Source organism: Eptesicus fuscus, chromosome 4 (genome assembly GCF_027574615.1).
Source record: "Eptesicus fuscus isolate TK198812 chromosome 4, DD_ASM_mEF_20220401, whole genome shotgun sequence".
NCBI lineage: Eukaryota > Metazoa > Chordata > Mammalia > Chiroptera > Vespertilionidae > Eptesicus > Eptesicus fuscus.
In genome coordinates this window covers 97311151-97330118 of record NC_072476.1, presented here as the reverse complement: position 1 = coordinate 97330118, position 18968 = coordinate 97311151, and the positions used below count along the sequence as shown (strand labels likewise).

Sequence of the window (18968 nt, the reverse complement as noted above, 5' to 3'; positions counted from 1 at the left end):
ATTCTAGATATTTAAACTGGTTGAGCCTGTTTCTTCCACCGTCAGTTTCCTAATTTGTAGACCTCAGACTGAGAGCATCAGGGAGACAGACGCATACAAACAATCAAGTTGTCAATTGCTACACACGAAAATGTCAAGAGGAGCTGCATTGTTCAACTGCTTTATCCTGGGTGCTCTTCAATGGAACTTCCTTGAATGGCGATGGAAAAATCTCAAGGATCACGTGAGCGGAAACCCGCTTTGGATGAAGATAATGTAGACTCTGCCTCATTTCTAGATTGGGTTTATACTTTTAGGTGTAATCTGAAAACTTATTTAACTCTTCCACATTTTTGACATCCATATATACTTAGGGTTCATGTCACAGGATTTTAATTGAACTCAACAGACATGGAAAGCACATATATTTGGCCAGGCAGTGATTCTAGTTATGAAAAGATGAATTACAATTCAGCCCTTAATCTCATTGCACTGGGACAATGGAAATGTTACCAGTACAACAAAACTAATCCTGTCCTGTAAAACAGATAATTTTATGATTTTTTTCTTTCAATGCATAATCTCTCCTGCACAAGAAATCAAGATTTAACATTTTTGGTGCATGATGTTTAAGAAAGAAAACTGTACCAAATTAAAGGAAATTACCCAAATAGAATCCGTAGGAAGTCAAATCACTAACAATCTCTGCATATGATTGCAAGCCTTTTAAGAAACAGGTAATTACAAAAATCTTGGTATTCCATGCAGCTATCATCTGTGCTTATATAACATGCAAGGTGTCCCCCAAAATGTGTACACAGTTTAACAGCTGATAGCTTTTTGAAAATGAAATGTATTTTAATAAACACTTCCTTTGCAAGTATTCAAAGAGTGTGTATACATTTTTTGGGGGGACACCCTATATATCATTATATATGTTTAATTTAATTCAAAACATCTAACACCTATAGGGAGAAACTGCTATGTGTTTGCCTCCCTACACAGACATTTGCACTGGGAATGTCCTGGTCTTTACTGAGATGCAATGTTACAAAATTCCAGGTATTTACATGGAAAGGAAATAAAACATTAAGAAGAATTTTCTTTTTCCATTTCAAGGAGGGAACACCAAAAGGCCATTTTAAGGCTCTAGAAGTGCCATATAAATCTCCAAGAAAAGGTAGTAATGTATTAAACAAAGAATAACATCAACCACAAGATAATACTTAAAAAAAGGAATCATAGAACCAGGGAGAAAATACACTTCCTGGCTTGGAAGCTCTTAAAAAGTTCTGAGCCAGGAAACCTCCCGCACCAGGGCGGGAATGTCTTTGGCTCCCCAGTGACTCCCTGCTAAGTTCCCCTCAAGTTTTCCCTCCTTCTCTCTTCCATTCTCCGCCTCAGTCCCAAACGTTCCAGGAGGATGCCAGCATATATTCCTGAGATTGCCAGATACAATCAGACTCTGAGGCATGTTTGTTTTAAATGCCCCTGCACCTAAGATAGGCCATATTTGCAGGCAAAGCCAAGGGATTTCAAACGACGCCTGGAAGCTCATCTTACACATTGAGGGCCAAGCCCGTAAAGGAACAATAGTGAATGCAGCCAAGAGCACGTTCCTTTGCTCAGAGTGGTTCGCGGGTGGCGCGAGGGCCCGCGCGGAGGCTGGGGCCCAGAGCCAGAACCCCAAAAAGGAGCGCTGCCCCTTTAAAAGGCCGCGCATCTCCGGTCCGGCCTTCCTCCCGGGGGCTCCAGCTGTGATTGACGCTGGGCGGCGAGAGGAGGCGCCTGGCGCTAACAAAAGTCCGGCCCGCGGGCGAGCTGCGCCGGGCCGCGAGTCTCTGCTGGGTCGGGGCACCCGCAACAAGTGGCCGCCGCGCCCATCCCGGGGGAAGTCGTGGGCGTGCAAGGGCGCCGGGAAGAGGCGGTCGATCCGGGGAGCCCGGCCACCCGTGCGGCTCAGCGCCCACCGCAGGGGGATCGGGGCGGGCGAATGGGGACCCGGCGGCGGCGGCGCGGCGAGCCTCTGGGCGGCCCCAGGGCGCGGGCTCTCCGCGGCGTTGCGCCCGCCGGCCGCGATCGCGGATTCTAAGAGCGGCGGCTGCCCCTGGCCTCACCCGGAACCATTGGGGGTGCCAGGAGGGGACCGAGCGCCCCCTCCCATCGGAGTGCAGGGGCCGCTCCCAGCCGGACATCGGCCCCGGAGCGTGGGGTATGCGCAGCTAACGGTCCCGTCGGACGGGCTTTCCTCGGGCGGAGCGCGCAGGCGGTGCGCCCCAGCTATGGAGTGTCCCGGGAGACGGCGGGCATGACGGCGGCAGGATGGGCGCGAACAATGGCAAACAGTACGGCAGTGAGGGTGAGTGGGCCGCCCGTCCTCACACTCCCGGATCGCGCCCCCCTTCCTTTCTCCTCGCCCTCGGGTCTGGGAAGGAAGGTTCTCGCCCGCAGCGGTGGCGCACACCCGTTTGGCACTCGGTCCCGGCCGTCACCTTCCCTTTGGGCACTGAGTGCTCGGGCGCCCCGAGGATGCTTTCCCACCAGGGACGGGGGAAGCAGGGGTGTCCTTTTAAGCAACTTCCCAGGTTGTCTTTGGGACGGCTCAAGTTGCAATGCCGTGGTGTTTCTGAATGCCTGTGCCTCAACTTTCCCACCCTGGGCGTCTGGATTTAGGATGATAGTTTGGCAGATGGTGGAGAACGTTTTTCAAAGAAATAACGAAGTGAAAACTTTCTCAGGCCTTTGTGCTCCAGTCCGCTCTCCGGTAGCAGGAAAAAAAACTCCTGAAAAAAGGAGTTAAGTTTCCATTCTCTGCTCACGGACCCCTGGGTGACAGCTTCGTGAAACTGACCACCGCTGGGCCCCCGTGAGGCGGGGAGTGGCAGGGGGCTTTGTCTGATTCTCTCCGGGCTCAAGACGGGCAAAGGACCATCTGTTCCATGGGGCTGGAAATTGCACAGAAATATTGCCTGTCAAGTGGGAACTTGGAAGTTGGAGAAACTTTAAACTCCACCTCCTCCTAAAATGATGATGGATGTGTGGGTTGGCTTCCCCCTCGCCCCTCCTCCCTCGCTTCGCATAAAACTGTAGGGTTCTCACCCCATTGATTAACAGCATGCTCCCGATATGCGCATGGCAAAGGCATTTTCATAGTTCAAAAGTTAGGAAGGTGGGTCCCTCGTGAACTTGGCTAGAGGGGCGTGGAAGAGCCAGGGTCGGTTTTACAGCCCGCCTCCAGAGGACGGGCGGTTACAGACTCGGTTCAGAGCCTGCAGACGGTAGGAATGCAGAGAAGGCTATTCAGCCGGTGGTGTTTGGGAAACTCCTATCATCCTACCCGAAACTTGGTGGATGTCGCTCCCCTTGTTTGTGACCCTGTTCCTGCTCAGTAGCTTTGTGAGATTACAGCAGAGAGCAATCAGAAACACACGCCAAAACTCCATAGCCACAAGAGCCTTTTGTTCAAATCATTCTCTCCCAGATCATCATGTTTTGAATTCCACATGTACGTGAAATACATATATTTCCTTATTCTGGGCAGTTATGTGAGAGATTCTTTTTGGTGACAATTTCATTTTTAAAAAAGTTAAAAGGTGGTCTTTTTAGATAGCAACTTTGAAAGGATGCCAGGAAAGATTATTGGAGAATCTTAGCCACTCCCCCCAAACTTCTTGGAGTTCATGTTTTAAAAGCTTGTCGAAAATGGAAGATGGAGCCTTCTTATTCCGAGTTATTAAAGGCTTTCAGGGAGCGGAGTGTATGCTTGTCAGTTCTGGGTGTGCATACATTGTGCTACTTGAATACTATGGGCGGGAAGGACACCCTAAGAAGTATGCCGAGTTGCTGCTCTGGGTTCTTGAACAAAACCCCTGCACACTCCCCCTAATCCTCTGCAACTTGTCCGTATATCCCAGCGTTCTCGTATTGTACAGTGTGTGGTGTATGACGACTTCCTGTCTGAACAGCAGAGTTTTCAACCCTTGGGAGAGCAAAGGAGAGACAGAGAACTAATGTTCTCCAGCTGTTATCCGTAAATGCTACCTCTGCATTTTCACTTCAGCTGAAGTGAAATTTTACTGGGATCAGATTTAGGTCGTTTTATAGGAAGAACCTCGGGCTCAGCTGATTCCAGGAGACCAATAGGAAGGTTGGGGAGGTTAACTGAATTTTGGCAGGAGAGGACATATTGTGTTTATTTGCATCAACTCTCTTCAAATGCATGGAGAGTCCTCGGATAGGTGAGGTGGAAATAGAGATACAGAAGTAACAAGGATTTCAATCTTTTCTCCTCCAGTTACACCTGGTCTCTCCTAAATAGGGTTTTAACACAAGTGGTCAATTGTGTCCCTCTGTGTTAATGGAAGGTAACATCTATGAAGATAAGCCTTCTGGAATTTGATGTGTCAGTGCCATCTTTCTGTTCTAAACCGTAAAATCTCAAAGCAAGTGAAAGCAACCCCTAAACATGGTATCTCTATTGTCATCGGAGGCAGAAGTAAGACAGTTTTAGTAGATTTAGTGCAATTTAGGCATGGTGTATTTCAAACATAAAGGGGAAATAACCAATAAATGCGTATCCATAGAATGCATTGAGATCGCTCGACTCTAATACACTGATGTTTGTATATACTTTAAAAATTTGCAATTTAAGTATATATTTTACCTTCGACACCACCATGTAAATGGGAACCCCCGTAAATTTTACAACAGTGTTGAGTTATTACAACATTTAAAACTTCAGCATTTCATTTGCAACCTACTTTCTCTTGTTCCTGGAAGACACCTTTTTTCATTAAAACAACAGAAAACCTGTCCCCAGACTTACCTTAGCAGGTGAAATGGGGCAGAGACTCGCTGCTCAGTGTAATCCAGCGGCCTCTGCACCACCGGGATGCTTGTCAGAAGTGTAGAATCTTGGGTTCCTCCTGGAACTACTGAATCATTTATCACGTGCACATTGGAGTTCGGGGAAGTTCCAGTGCAGGGCAGAGCATTGACTTGGGAGTCTGGAAATTTGATTCCAGCTTCAACTTAGCTACCGTGACCTTGCTCAATTCCCCCAAATCTTGGGGTCTTTCTCCTCTAGAGTGAGGAGAGAAATTCCTTTTGGCCTGATTTGTCATGATCTAATAATTCTTGAGCATGTAGTTGTTCATTTTATTTTGCTCTTAAGGGACAAATTTAATAGCGGAGATTAGCCTTGTGGGGAGACATGTTATAATAAATAGGGAAGTTAAGACTATGATTGCTTCGAAATCAGTAAATGCCCCTCTTGCTATTGTCATTCTGTTTACCCTTCATCTCTGTCTTCCTCACTCATTGTTACCTCCTTTCTTAACTTAATCAGTTCTGAAATCCCTGTAAATCAATAATAAGTGTTTCCCAAGTATTTTGTTTTCCTAAATACTTAGTGAACATTTAGGTTAATGATTTAATTTGCAACCTTTACGTAGACTGGGATTTTGCTCAAGGAAAAACTTACCTTCCCATTTCTGATCATTAGCTTTCTAGAAACATAAGCAAATGTCTAAATGATGAGTATGTTCTGGTAAATTCTTTAACAGAGGGCTGTTTTCCGCCCCCTTTATCTCTTTTCATAAAGTGTGAGTTTCAGCCCCTGTGTAGAAGTCCACAGAGTGAGTGGTGGTGGATGATTCAAAGCCATCAGAACCATTAGCTTTGACGCTAGTTCAGCCAAATAAACAAAACTCTGTTCAAGTAGGAAGAGAGGAGCTGCCTTCCCTGCCTTTTAAGGCTTCTGAGCCTTACCCTCACTTACTCATTGGTTTCATTGTTATGTTTACTCTACTCCAGCAGGTCTGAGACAGTAGCACTTACACTCTTAACAGCTCCTTTGCAAAATCCTGTGTGTTATTGAATTGCAGCTGATGAGGCCACACTGATGGGGTGTGACCCTTGGCAGCTCTGCTGCTCTATGAAGATCCTTGGGTCCTTTTTCCCAATCACAGATCTGTGACCTCAGATATGAGGAGAGCCAGTTGCCTGAGCACATAAATCATCACAAATCCATTATGACCGTGGGGAACATACCTTGAAATAATAATAACAATGGCAACTAACATTTATTAAAAGCTTACTATGGCCAAGCATGATCCTAAGTCCTTGACATGCATTGACTCATATAAGCCTCATGTGGGTCCTATGGGGAAGGCACTTCTAAGGTCCTTATTTTATGTATGAGGAAACACAGCTGCAGAGAGGATGGTCATTTCCCAGGTCCTCCAGCTAGTGTAGGTGGAATTGGGACTCAGGGCCATGTCATTCTAAGTCCAGAGTCCTTTATTCATTCATTCAACTAATGCACGTTGATTTATTTCCTACTATGTGCCAGGAACTCTTCTAGATTCTTGGGATATATCATTAAATAGCTAAAGATCTGGTCCTGTAAACAATCTTGTCTTTGTGTGTGTGTGTGTGTGTGTGTGTGTGTGTGTGTGTGGAGGGAAAATGGAATGATTAACATGCGTACACACCCATAGGATAATTCAGTAAATCTTGGGATTCATTCTAAGTAGCTAAATTTTCTGAATAAAGAAAATTGTCAGATTAAGATTATTCAAAGTTGGGAGGAAGAAGGTGTTGCAATTTTAATTAGATAGATCATTGTGGTGGGCCTTATTGAAAACTTGGTATGTAGACCAAGATATAAAAGAAGTGAGAACCTGACCTTTGAGGATTCATGGAGCATGTTGACTGTTACTTTGAGCCACTGTGTTATACGGAGGTGAATATTCTATGCAAGGGTTGTGTCATCAGTCTTCCATAGTCAGATGCAATGGAACAAATCAGTCTGGCCACAGGGCATAATTTTTTGCCTAGAGCCTTTGCAAATACGTTTTATCCAATTATGAGACATTTTGTGACTGTTTTTGGGGTCGGGTAGGGGAGGCCTAGGACATGCTCTTCTTGCTATGAAAGGTGGCTGTTGCTTGATTTATTGGATATATAAGGAAACCTCCAAAGGTTTGTTAATTCTTAGTTAGAAGTATGTCTTTGTCTTTTGTTTCCAGTAAATAAATTTATTCTGATAAAAATCAGAAGATAAGCCATATTGATTCCACTGTTCCATGCAAATCATAGCGTTAGCACAGCTAACAATACTATCTTTGATCTGACAATAAGAAGATGTTTTCAGAGATTTGGGGAATCCTTTTACATGTTTAAAATAAGAGAAAGAAAAGAGAGGTAACTTTTCTTTGTCCCCTTGGGGAATTAACTCACAAAAACTTCGTTTTAACTCCTTCTTCCCTTTGAAACAGAGTGAACTCTGGCTTGATTTTGAGCAATTAATAATCACTCTTTAAATTGAATTTATTGAGTTGGAACTGGTTAACAAAATTATACAGGTTTTAGGTGCACAATTCTCCAACCCATCTTCTATACACTGTATTGTATGTTCACCACCCAAGTCAAGTCTCCATCCATCACCATTTACTCCCCGATACCCTCCTCCACCTCCTCCATTTCCCCACAATCACCACTCTGTTGTCCCGGTCCATGAGTTCTTTCTCTTTTTTTTTTTCATTTTTGCTCAATCCCTCCACCCTTGCCTCCTAGCACCCCTTCCCCATCCAGTAGTCCCTTCCCACAGTTGTCAGCCTGCTCTCTATGAGTCTGTCTCTATTTTGCTTGGTAATTCGGTTTGTTCATTAGATTCCACATATGAGTGAAATCATATGATACTTGTCCTTCTCTGACTGGCTTATTTCACTTAGCATAATTCTCTCCATTTCCAGTCATGCTTCTAAAAAAAGTTAAAAAATTTCCTTTTTTATGGCCAAGTAATATTCCTTTGCGTAAATGGTACACGGCTTTATTTATCCTCTCATCTACCAATTTGCCCTTACCTATTTGGTATCTTGAAAGCTGCTTAAACAACTTTGCTTGAATCTTTGACTGATGGAACTTTGTAGATATCATGCATCTTAAGATGGCATTGGGGATGTATTAAAATACACGACAGCATGTTGAATAAATTGTACAGCGAATAAATTCTCTGAATCATGAAGAAGGGAATAAATGGAGTTTAAAAATGTAATACATTAAAAATAATACTTGAAGAGCTGTCTTGAGGAAAATTAGATTTCGGAGTGCTGAACAAAGACAAATGTAAGTTACTAGGAGGTAGATTTGGCTAAGTCTGAGGAGGAGCTAATGATGAGAGCTGTCCCCATCTGAGATAGGCTCCCTAATAAGGCAGTGAGTCTCCTAACATGGGAAGGCAGTGATCACAGTAAAGGATGTTGTGCCAGAGATTTTCTGCATTGGGTACGGGTGGGTTCTACCATAGAACCTTACACCAAGTTTCCTAGCAAACTCTCTGTCATGTGTGACTGTGTTAATGTTGGATAAAGTGGTATTGTTTTGTTCTAAGTCATATGGCTACTTTTTCTCCCTCAAATATATCTCTAGCATTTTAATTGTTAAAAGTACCCCCTTAACCAACTTTCTTGGGGTTAATTCATTATCTTCCTTCTTTCTACATATTTATATCTATCTAGATATGTTTAGGTATTAACGGGAAAATCCACTGATTTTATTTACTTCCCTGCTTTCTGCAGGACATAACCTCCTGCACTAAAAATTGAGTTTGATAAGTGACTTCTGTTTTCAGTGCAGTAACGGATGCAGACTCTACCTATAGCATTACTATTACTTTTATTATTACCCTAAAACAAGTACATCTACTAAATTTGAAGCCAGACCCTTAATTGTGCTTACATTCCATGTCTTGAATAAATATTTTGACTTTGTATGTAAGACTTTTGATTGGTGTTATTGGTTAGTGCTATTTGAGCAGAAGCTACAAATGGACAAGAACCACACAGAGTGATACACTTGCTCAGCACACGTCCCTGAGCAGCAGGTGGTGATAAAGTTCGTATCAACTGAACTTTCCCAGAATGTAGCTATGTTTTTTGTTCTGGTTATAGAAATGTAGAGGACTTCTTCCATTTGCTCACTTCAGTAATCTCTAGATAGAATAAGACTTGCTCTAAAAGTTTAGTGTCTAACTGAGAAGCTGGGGAGGATGGCCAGTTCTGAGATCACTGGCCATCCTGAGATCACTGGCCATCCTCCCCAGCTTCTCAGTTAGACACTAAACTTTTAGAGCAAGTCTTATTCTATCTAGAGATTACTGAAGTGAGCAAATGGAAGAAGGTAGGGGCTCACTCACAGGAGGAGTCCACTTCAGCAATGTGCTAAGTGTGGCTATAAGTGATAAGGGGGAAGTGTATGGAAGAATAGAACTACTGTCTAAATAACGAATACCTAAAGGATGCACGTGAGTTCTAAACCAAAACCATAACAAAGCAGGTAAATTGGAGGAGGAGGAGTGTACACCTTTGGGGAAATTGAAACATTTTGTTAAGAGACTTCTTCTAATTGTTCCCTCAGATCTTCATGTTCTGTTTTTCATGTCTACTTCATGAAAAGTGATTCCTGCGGGTTCTGTAAGTGAGGACCTTGGAAAGCCTCAAGGAGGGGCAGAAACACCTGGGCTCTTCCCACGCTTGCAACACTGCACCAAAGAGAATGGAGGCCTCTGGGCGAATACTTTCAATATATTCTAGTTAGTACCCCAGAGATTCCAGCTTTCCCACTTTGGACATTAATACTCATTAACCATCTCTGAATTTTCCTTGCTAATGAAATATAGACACATGGTCAACATTCTCCCCATTCCATAGTCAAAGAGGTGGAGACTGTGTCTGAAAATCTTTACTAGGTTTGTGCAATAGGTGTGCTCATTCTATCAATTCCTATTTAAATTCTAACCCTCCCACAAAATGAAAAACAGTTGTTAACACTGTGTGAACTTGTAATTGTAACTTTAGAAGCCCTGAGCAATGTGTAGAAATGTTATTAAAATATTTTTTTGTTTGCTACTCTTTCTGTGGTAAATTCCTTTGCTGCATTTCCCCCCTGGGCAGATATAGCAGTGGAAAGAGAATCAAAATTTCTAGAGAAAAATGTTAGCAATTTTTCTTACGCTTGTGGACTGACCTTCTGACTTTAAGGAACTCATTTTTGGCCTGGCGAAGTCAGGAAAAGCTACTTATAGGTGCAGTTGAACCCTTTGACCCATTTGAGAACTTGAGTCAAATTGTGGGGTTATCTGAGTTCAATCTAAGACTCAGGCCAGGTCTTAACGGTTCCAACTGTCAGAGGTAGTTCAGACCTCAGGAAGAAGAATAGGCCTGTGACTAAGGATGCAGTGGATGGAAGACAATAAGAACAAGGGAGGGGAGAAGAACCAATCCAATGCATGGGAATTAGAGCATTGATTGCCTTCACATATAAAGAGCAGACTCAATGTTGTACTCACTTCTTTTTTCTTAAAACTATCTTAGCTCTCAGAACAAAAATATTAATAATAGATATTTGGTTGGCATGGTTATTATCAAATTTATTACATTTTTGGTCATTATAGTAATATTAATTAATAATTATTGAGCACTTACTAGGTGCCACTTCCCCCACTGAGCACGTTATACACATGTATATTTCATGGCAGCCAGGAAAGTGGGCTCTGATGTCCCCATTTTAAAGATGTCAACACAGCCCAGCCAGGTGTGGCTCAGTGATTGAGTGTCAGCCCCGTAACCAAGAGGCCACAAGTTCAATTCCTGGTCAGGGCATCTCTCCGGGTTTTGGGCTCGATCCCCAATAGGGGGCGTGCAGGAGGCAGCCTGATCGATGATTCTCTCTCATCATTGATGTTTCTATCTCTGTCTCCCTCTCCCTTCTGCTCTGAAATCAACAAAAATATATTTAAAAAAAAGATGTCCACACAGAAGCATAGAGGCAGGCTAACCCCTGCCCATGGTACACAGCTGGTGAGTGGCCCAGTCATGCCTAAATTCCCTGTGACTGTGCTGGAGTCTACACCCCTTCCTATGGTGCCCATGACCCCTCTACCTTGTCATTGCTGTTGCAGCCAAAATTTTTCCCAGTCTTTGTTTTGTTTGTGTGCTTCAAAGAATTGCAGTGATGGAGAAGTAGCCAGTACAACAAAGACATGTTTTATGGATTAGGTGACCAAAAAATGACATCTTTTGAAGGAAACTTTTAATTCATTTTACCTGGTTCTCCCAAGGATAAATTAACTGCTCATTAGGTATCAGTCTTCTGACGAATTGGCAGGCTATCTAGTGTCTTTAATAACTTTAGCACATAAAACAATTAGCATATTCTTTAGAGTCCACAGGGCACAACGTAGAGCTGAGAGGCTGTCTTCCAGATTCTCCAGAGCGTTATGAACTTGGTTCTGGGGCAGCCCTTTACCTGGAATAGCCTTGGTACCTTCCAAAAACCAAAGCTAATTCAGGATAGAGAAAGGTGCATGTTTCTTTCCTAGTAAATAGTTTATAATTCATATCTTATACTTCCTTCTGGTTTTAAAACTATAGATTTGATAGGTTCATAGCAGTGTTATTTATAATAGCCAAGATCTGGAAACAGCCCAAGTGCCCATGTAGAGGAATGGATATAAAAGCTGTGGTACATTTACACAATGGAATACTACACAGCTATATAAAAAAAAGAACTCTTACCATCTGTGACAGCATGGATGGACCTGGAGATTATTATGCTAAGCAAAATAAGCCAGACAGAGATCATATGATCTCACTTACATGTGGAATCTAATGAACAAAATAAGCTGATGAACAAAATAGAATCAGAGGCATGAATACATGGAACAGACTGCCAGAGATAGGAGGGGAAGGTGACAGGGGGAACTGGATGAAAGAAGGTGAAGGGATTTGTCAAAGAATATATATGCATAGCCCCTGGACACAGATGACAGTGTGGCAAAGGCCAGAGGGGGAATCCGGGGCTGGGTGGAGGTGGGAAAGGGGGAAGGAATGAGGACATCTGTAATAGTGTCAACAACAGTAACAAAACTATGAATTTGAAACAGCCATTATTATGGGGAATTATTCCAATATCTACTTGAAATTTTGCCCTTTGGCCAGCCCCTGGGAGATTCCTTCATGGATTTGTCCATGAAATTGCTTTGGAAACTATAAAGCATTTCAGAAATTAATTTCATTTATCATCACAGGGACTTTGGGGTGGGTGTCCATCATTATCCCCAATTTAAAGGTGGGGAAACTGAGGCCTTTGAAAATTAGATGACTTGCCTTAATTTGATAGTGAACATTAGATGAGGTTATTGTGATTCTAAATTAAGTACACTTTCCATGATACCACCACTCTTCTTTAAGTGCTATAAGAAAATCTGTGTCTATCTATCTATCTATCTATCTATCTATCTATCTATCTATCTATCTAAATAAAGAGGTAATATGCAAATTAGCCAGGACGCCGAAACAGTCATGACTGGCTCAGGAGGCGGTTGCTCGCACAGATGGGCAGGACAGGACTGCTAGCCCTGTGAGGCAAGCCACAAATGGCACAGCCCCAGAGCGGAGGCAGGGGGGCATGCCCAAGCCACCATTGCCGCCGCTGCCCAGCCCCAGCAGGCCCGCCGCTGCACGTGAGCTGCAGAGGAAACACCTTTTCTGACCGCTCATTGGCTAAGCTCCCAGTATGCCACTGGCAGTGTTCTTGGTAACTTGGGTAATAAGAATCCAAGAAGGTGATCTAGGGTTTTTCCACCTCACTCCTGGAGGAAAAAATAAAGGTCCGCTGCTGGAGGGGCTAAGAAATGTCATATCCTGCCTGAGCTGGTTTGGCTTAGTGGATAGAGCCTCGGCCTGCAGACCACAGGGTCCGGGTTCGATTCTGATCAAGGGCATGTACCTAGGTTGCAGGCTCCTCCCTGGCTGGGGCCCAGGTCAGGGCACATGCAGGAGGCAACCAATCGAAGTGTCCCTCTCACATTGATGTTTCTCTCTGTCTTTCCCTCTATCTTCCACGCTCTCTAAAAATCAATGGAAAAATATTCTCAGGTGAGGATAAAAAAAAAAAAAAGAAAAGAAAAATGTCATATCCTATGAAAGAGACATCTTGAAAATGCCTAAAGAAAGTTGTCATTTTTTTGTGGTGAAGGGACTGGAGTCCATGTTGATGAAAACACCTTGGTGGCAGCAATGGCAGCAGCAGTGGGGTGATGGGGGTGGCGCCTTCCCCTGATCAGCCCGCAGAGGGAGGCCAGACTGCGGCTTAGGGAGCGGGCCTAAGCCATCAGTAGGACATCTCCTGAGGGCTCCTGGACTGTGAGAGGTGGCAGGCTGGGTTGAGGGACCCCCCTTCCCCCAGTGCACGAATTTTGTGCACTGGGCCTTTAGTAAGAATATAATTATGCTAGAGGATTATCATCAGGTATTCTTGAGTATTTTAAGTTTCTTACATCCAAGGATGCAAGTGGGATTCCACAATCATATGTCCTTTAATAGCTTTTGTGTCTCTATTAGAAGTAGAGAAGCCTGGCTCCCTATTGGTCATTTCAGCCACAGAATTGTGCCCTGGCTCAGGGGAGCAGCCACACAGTGATAAAATTATTATAATGAGACTGCAGAGTGAATTATTGTTAGATAAATGTTTATGACAAATGACATTGTTCATTAAAGTCCACTTGCTGGTCAATAAAACTCAGCTGGGGCTTTGAGGGGCATTTTTGTCCTCTGAAAACCTCCACTGGTGATGATGTAATTATTTTACTGCCGGGAAGATCAGAGGATCAGCTCTGAAACTGGGGACCCTCAGCACCACAGAAGTCCTCATTCCCTTTGATATTTGTGTCATTTGCTATTGAATAAGCACATTTCTTAGAGGGCTTTAGAATGGTCTAGGTTCTGGGACAAGCCATTTAGGATGAGTTGATATCAAAAGTCATTGAGGTTCTATCATGGTTGTGATAGAAACTCATCCTGTTCATTTAGTCTTTAATTGCTTTACTTTTAATTCTGTCTTCTAGTTAAATTTCTAACATTTTTTATTTGTTTTCTGTTCCTTTGTATTTATTCATTGCTCATCCTACCACATGCTCACTTTGATGTGAATATTACCCTGTTCTCATATAGGTCCTCAATATATTTTTGTTAGACAATCACATGAAGATGAATCTGAAGCCATGATCTTTATTGGATCTAAAAAAAGCTTATGAAAACCCTATCATGTTTTCAGTGAACTTTTCTTAGACTTTGATATTTTACTCTTAAAATTTTTTTTTTCTCTGGACATGTTTTCTTCTGAGGATATTCTAACTTGGACTGTTATTTTTAACATTGTGGTTCCACCTTCTTATGGATGAAAATAGTTTAATTTGTGTACTTAAGGAAAAAAAATGTACTTTTAGCATTGCTAAAGACTTTTCAGCTTCACTTTTTTACGGTATTGTCGACATCTATTTTCAGTGATTAGTATTGAGTAGGATGTTACTGTATATTTTTATCGAAAATCACATTGTTCAGTAATATTTGTTTAACTGATTAGAAATTGGGTTTATATGTCAATTTAAGTAAATCATTAATCTAGAACTCAATTTAAAAATTTGAACTTTAAATTAATCATTCCTTTGTTTCTGTGTTCTCTCTCTGGAATAAAAGGTCATAGGATTATGAATCTTTTTAAATTCATACAAGGTGTCCCAAAAAATGTTTACACACTTTGAATAATAATTAATTCAAATGGGTTAAATCTGAAAAGAAGGAACCATCAATTGAGCTATCAGCTGTTAAAGTGTGTATACATTTTTTTGGGACGCCCTGTATATTAAACTACTTTATCACATCTCTGTTTTAATCTTTTTTGTTATATAAAACTAGTGCCCCAGTGCAGATTCATGCACATTGAAAGGAAATTAATTAGAAAGTGGCCAGAGGGGTGGGACTGGATGAGACGGGCTGGACACACCCTGGAGCCAACCTCCCGAGGTCCCTCCCTGGCTGGCCATACCTGGGGCAGCACCATGGCTCGTGGGGTGTCTGTGGAGTGAGCAGGGTCCCTCTGGCAGGTGGGGCCCCTCGGCCTGGCCTGTGGGGATTGGGCCAAAACTGGCTCTCTGACATCCCCTGGATTGCGAGAGCGTGGTGCTCGGGTGCCGCACCCCAGAATCAGGCTCCCTTCTCTCTGGTTCCGGGGTGCGTCACCCGAGAACCGCTGCTGCCAAGTCACCGCAGCTTGGCAGCTCCTGCATTTAGTGTCTGCCCCCTGGTGGTCAGTGTACATCATAGCTACTGGTCAGAGTGTCTGCTCCCTGGTGGTCATTGCGCGTCATAGCTACTGGTCGGACGGTCGGATGGTTGCTTAGCCTTTGATATATATAGATAATAAAAATTATTTTGTTCATTATGTAGATTCCACATGTAAATGAGATCCTATGATCTCTGTCTTCCTCTGTCTGGCTTATTTTGCTTAGCACAATAATCTCCAGGTCCGTTCATGCTTTCACAAAAGGTAAGAGTTTCTTTGTTATAGCCATGTAGTATTCCATTGTGTAAATGTACCACAGCTTTTATATCCATTCCTCTACTGATGGGATAAAATTATAATAATTTTATCACTGTGTGGCTGCTCCCCTGAGCCACGGCAACTGCTGGCTCTATGCAATCTACCTTCTTCCTTGACTTTCATATGTGTCTGGTGTGCTAGGAATAGTTTCTAGTAGAGCTTCTATCTCTGGCTTCCCACATAATTAAAATCAGAAGTGAAATAATCAAGTTGGAAAAAAAGAAAGACATTATTGAGCTGTAAGGTGTATGGACATGTACACATATATAAGACTATATTTAACTAACCCTTTGCTATCAGTTAAACAAAGTCCAATGTTTCTCACATCCTTGTTTGTAAATGGAGAGAAATACATATTCTATAAGGAATTTCAGAAATTCATTTAAAATTAAAGTATCATTTTTTTCTTTAATAACAAGGTATCTGTTAGAGGAACAGTGTCAGACAAAGGGTTACCATAAGAATCAAGCAAAAGAAGAAGTACATAGTCCAACACATGAGCTATTCTGAGCTGGAACTTGGGATAAAGGTGACTGAACTTTATGAACAAAGGACTTGAAATGGTTTTTAATTTTTTAAAATATATTTTTTATTGATTTCAGAGAGAGGAGAGGAGAGATAGAAATGTCAATAATGAGAGAGAATCATTGATTGGTTGCCTCCTGCATGCCCCCAAATGGGAATCGAGGCCACAACCTGGGTATGTGCCCTGACCAGGAATGGAACCTCCACCTCCTGGTTCATAGATTGATTCTCAACCACTGAGCCATGGTGGCTGGGCTTGAAATGGTTCTTGACATGATATCCATCCACTTGGAACTGCGTGTTTTAGTTCATTTACCTGAATGTGTGTCCAGTTCAGATGAATAAATATTGTAATATCTCATTGGTGGGAATTTTACTCTGCATGATACTAGGCCTGGTGGACATTTGTTTAAAGTGCTAGAGTATAAATTCAGATGTATAGGACACATTCATATGTCAAGGATCAGCAGCTGCTGTGTTGGTTGGAAAGATTTATATAACCCCATTTGGACAATATTGTGCATATGACTATGGAAGTAAGTTTTAAGATGACATTTCTGTCCTGAACAGCTTACAGGTCACATCTTGTTTTGCACCTATTTTGCTTATTTACTTATATTTTAATAATATTCCCTATTTTCTGTCTCTCTGGAAAGGCCTCTCCTGTTGATTACCCTGCTAGCTTGTTTTGAGAGACAGTATTTCCTTGGGGAGTCTTTCTCCACTCCGAAAGCCATAACAACATGAACTGTGCAATAAGGAGCCAATTTCTTTCCCCGGGTTGTACTTCAAATAGTCATTTCTTTGATACAGGCTAATAAGAACAGGAAAAGTCTCATTTTTAAATGCATTGGTTGGGGTTGCTTTACTTCCAATAAGGAAAATTGCCTCACAAGGGGAAACATGGGTAATAAAGCTACAACTAACTGAATAATTGTATTCAGTCTAATGTCAAAATCCCCAAGCTGTTGCCTGCAAATCCAGTTCAATCTGGGGTTGCTGTGTGTCCACTGATGTGTGTAGATTTCATTTTCTGCTACTGCTGGTCATCTCTTCATGCTTAATGAAGCTGCATTTCAAATGCGACTAGAGATTTTTGTTATGTGTGGGGTTCCCTCTCCCCTTCTCAGTGCTAATTGTAAGGCTTGAGGTAGGTAACAGAAGGACTTTGGACATTGTCCAAAAATGAAATATGGAATAGAATCATGGATATTTGAGTGGTGAAAGTGACCTCTGATCACCTTACAGAGAAAGAGATTGAAGCATAAAGAAATAAAACAACTTTGCCAACATCAAACAGATAGCACAGCTCTAGGATACCAAAATTGATTTTCTTAGTTCAGCTGTTTCCTTTTAATCCATCTATTTCTTCTTCACCATGCTTTTCTTTTTCTTACTTTCAGAATATTTGGGGTGAATGTAGTAGCTGTCCTACTTCTCTGTCCAGTTAGCCCCTCCAGCAATAACCCACTCATACCCCTAGCTTCATAGAGATTGGTCACTGATGGCTTACAGCCCAGAACCTCTCCAGAAATTACTCTTACTCAGGGTAAGGGAACAGCCCCCATCCAATGACTAGTTGAGTGGGGTACAATTTGGGACCACTCTGAAGGACCATTTTTAGTCTAGAACTCCCCATTGAATTGGCTGAGTCCTTGATTACAAATGCATCACAGACCAACTGTTGTTTCTGTGCAATCTACCTTCTCCCTTGCCTTTCATATGTGTGGTCCTGAGGGTACTTCCCTATAAACTGTCTGCACTTTAGATCATCTCAGAGAGTGTTTACTGGGGAACGCAACATAAGACAATGGAAGAGCTGGACTAGAATGCTATTTTGGCAGGGGTCAAGGGCAGGATGCCACTGCTGGGAAAATCATCTTCCTCTTGGGAATGCTGACTGTCCTTAAAAGGGAATATTCAGCAGAAAGTTAATAGACATGCACTGGTTTTCTGCTTGGGGACCTTGTTTATTCCTTTCATTGTATAGATTAGGAAATCAAGCCCAATAGGCTAAAGTGACTTGACCAATAGCATGTAGCTAGTTGGCAGAGGAGCAAAAACAAGCTTATAGTTCACAGCTATTGCTATTGGTGCTGCTTTTGAAGAGCCATTTTGGAATTTGTTCAGTGCTGTTATGCTGCTATAACTCAGAATTGACTGCAGATGGGTCTAGAGACCATTTATCTGTCTGATCCATTTGTTCAACTCTAGCACTGAAATCAGACATCTCAATAACTCTTATGTGGTCCTGTTTTGCTGATTGTAGGTATTCATTTACCAGAATCTGTAGTTGGTATCGGGGGGTTAAAACTATAAGAAATAGTTCTTGAGTTAAGGGACCTAGTGGATGGAATATAATAAAGTACTAGAGTAGCCATAGGTGGCCAAGTAAGCATGTGATGGGAACACCAACCTGGCTGTGTGAGCTTTACTGGGGATGTTCACAAGGACTAATGATCTAAGATGAGCTTGAATTGAGTTTGGAAAGATGAGTAAGGGCTGAGAAGGAGGTAGAGGGAAAAACAGAAGGTCAGATAAGGAGGCAGGGGCCAGTGGGTTAGCTATGAGGGAGGAGAGGATGAGCCTCACACCTGGAGAGGTAGGCAAGGTTACATGGTCAAGAAAGCATCGTGTAGGCAGGTGGATGGCAGGAGGAAGCCGGTGGCACGTGTTTAGCAGGGCAGCCTGGGAGAGACTTAGAGAGTTCCCTGGAGAAGTGTGTGGATTGCTGTTTCTACTCATTAATATTACAACAGTCCTAGAGTACTTCCCTGATGGATAAATTTTGGAGAAATCAAGTAAACAGCTCAACTCCATCCTGTTTTTCTCTTGGGAAGCAGCTGCCCTTGGGGGGAAGTTCTTCTGCCCAAGGGGAGACCAGCTTTGGTCTCATGCTGCCAACACTTGGGTTCAGTATTGGCCACTTGGCTGTAGACCTAAAACCACAACCTCTGAACTAAAGTTCCTAGAAATAGAGGTGCCATTTTTCTTTCTATCTGCCGTGGCTTCTTTATTAT

At 42.6% G+C, this 18968-nt stretch overlaps 1 protein-coding gene across 1 annotated transcript in view; it reads left to right on the top strand.

Annotated features, from left to right (window-relative positions):
• The first annotated feature begins 1796 nt into the window (after window positions 1–1796).
• FBXL7 (F-box and leucine rich repeat protein 7) overlaps window positions 1797–18968 on the top strand; it is a 319066-nt gene continuing 301894 nt past the window's right edge. The window contains exon 1 of the mRNA XM_008151665.3: window positions 1797–2338. Coding sequence (XP_008149887.1) covers window positions 2302–2338 — 37 coding nt within the window. The 5' untranslated portion in view covers window positions 1797–2301. The remainder of the gene's footprint in view (window positions 2339–18968) is intronic.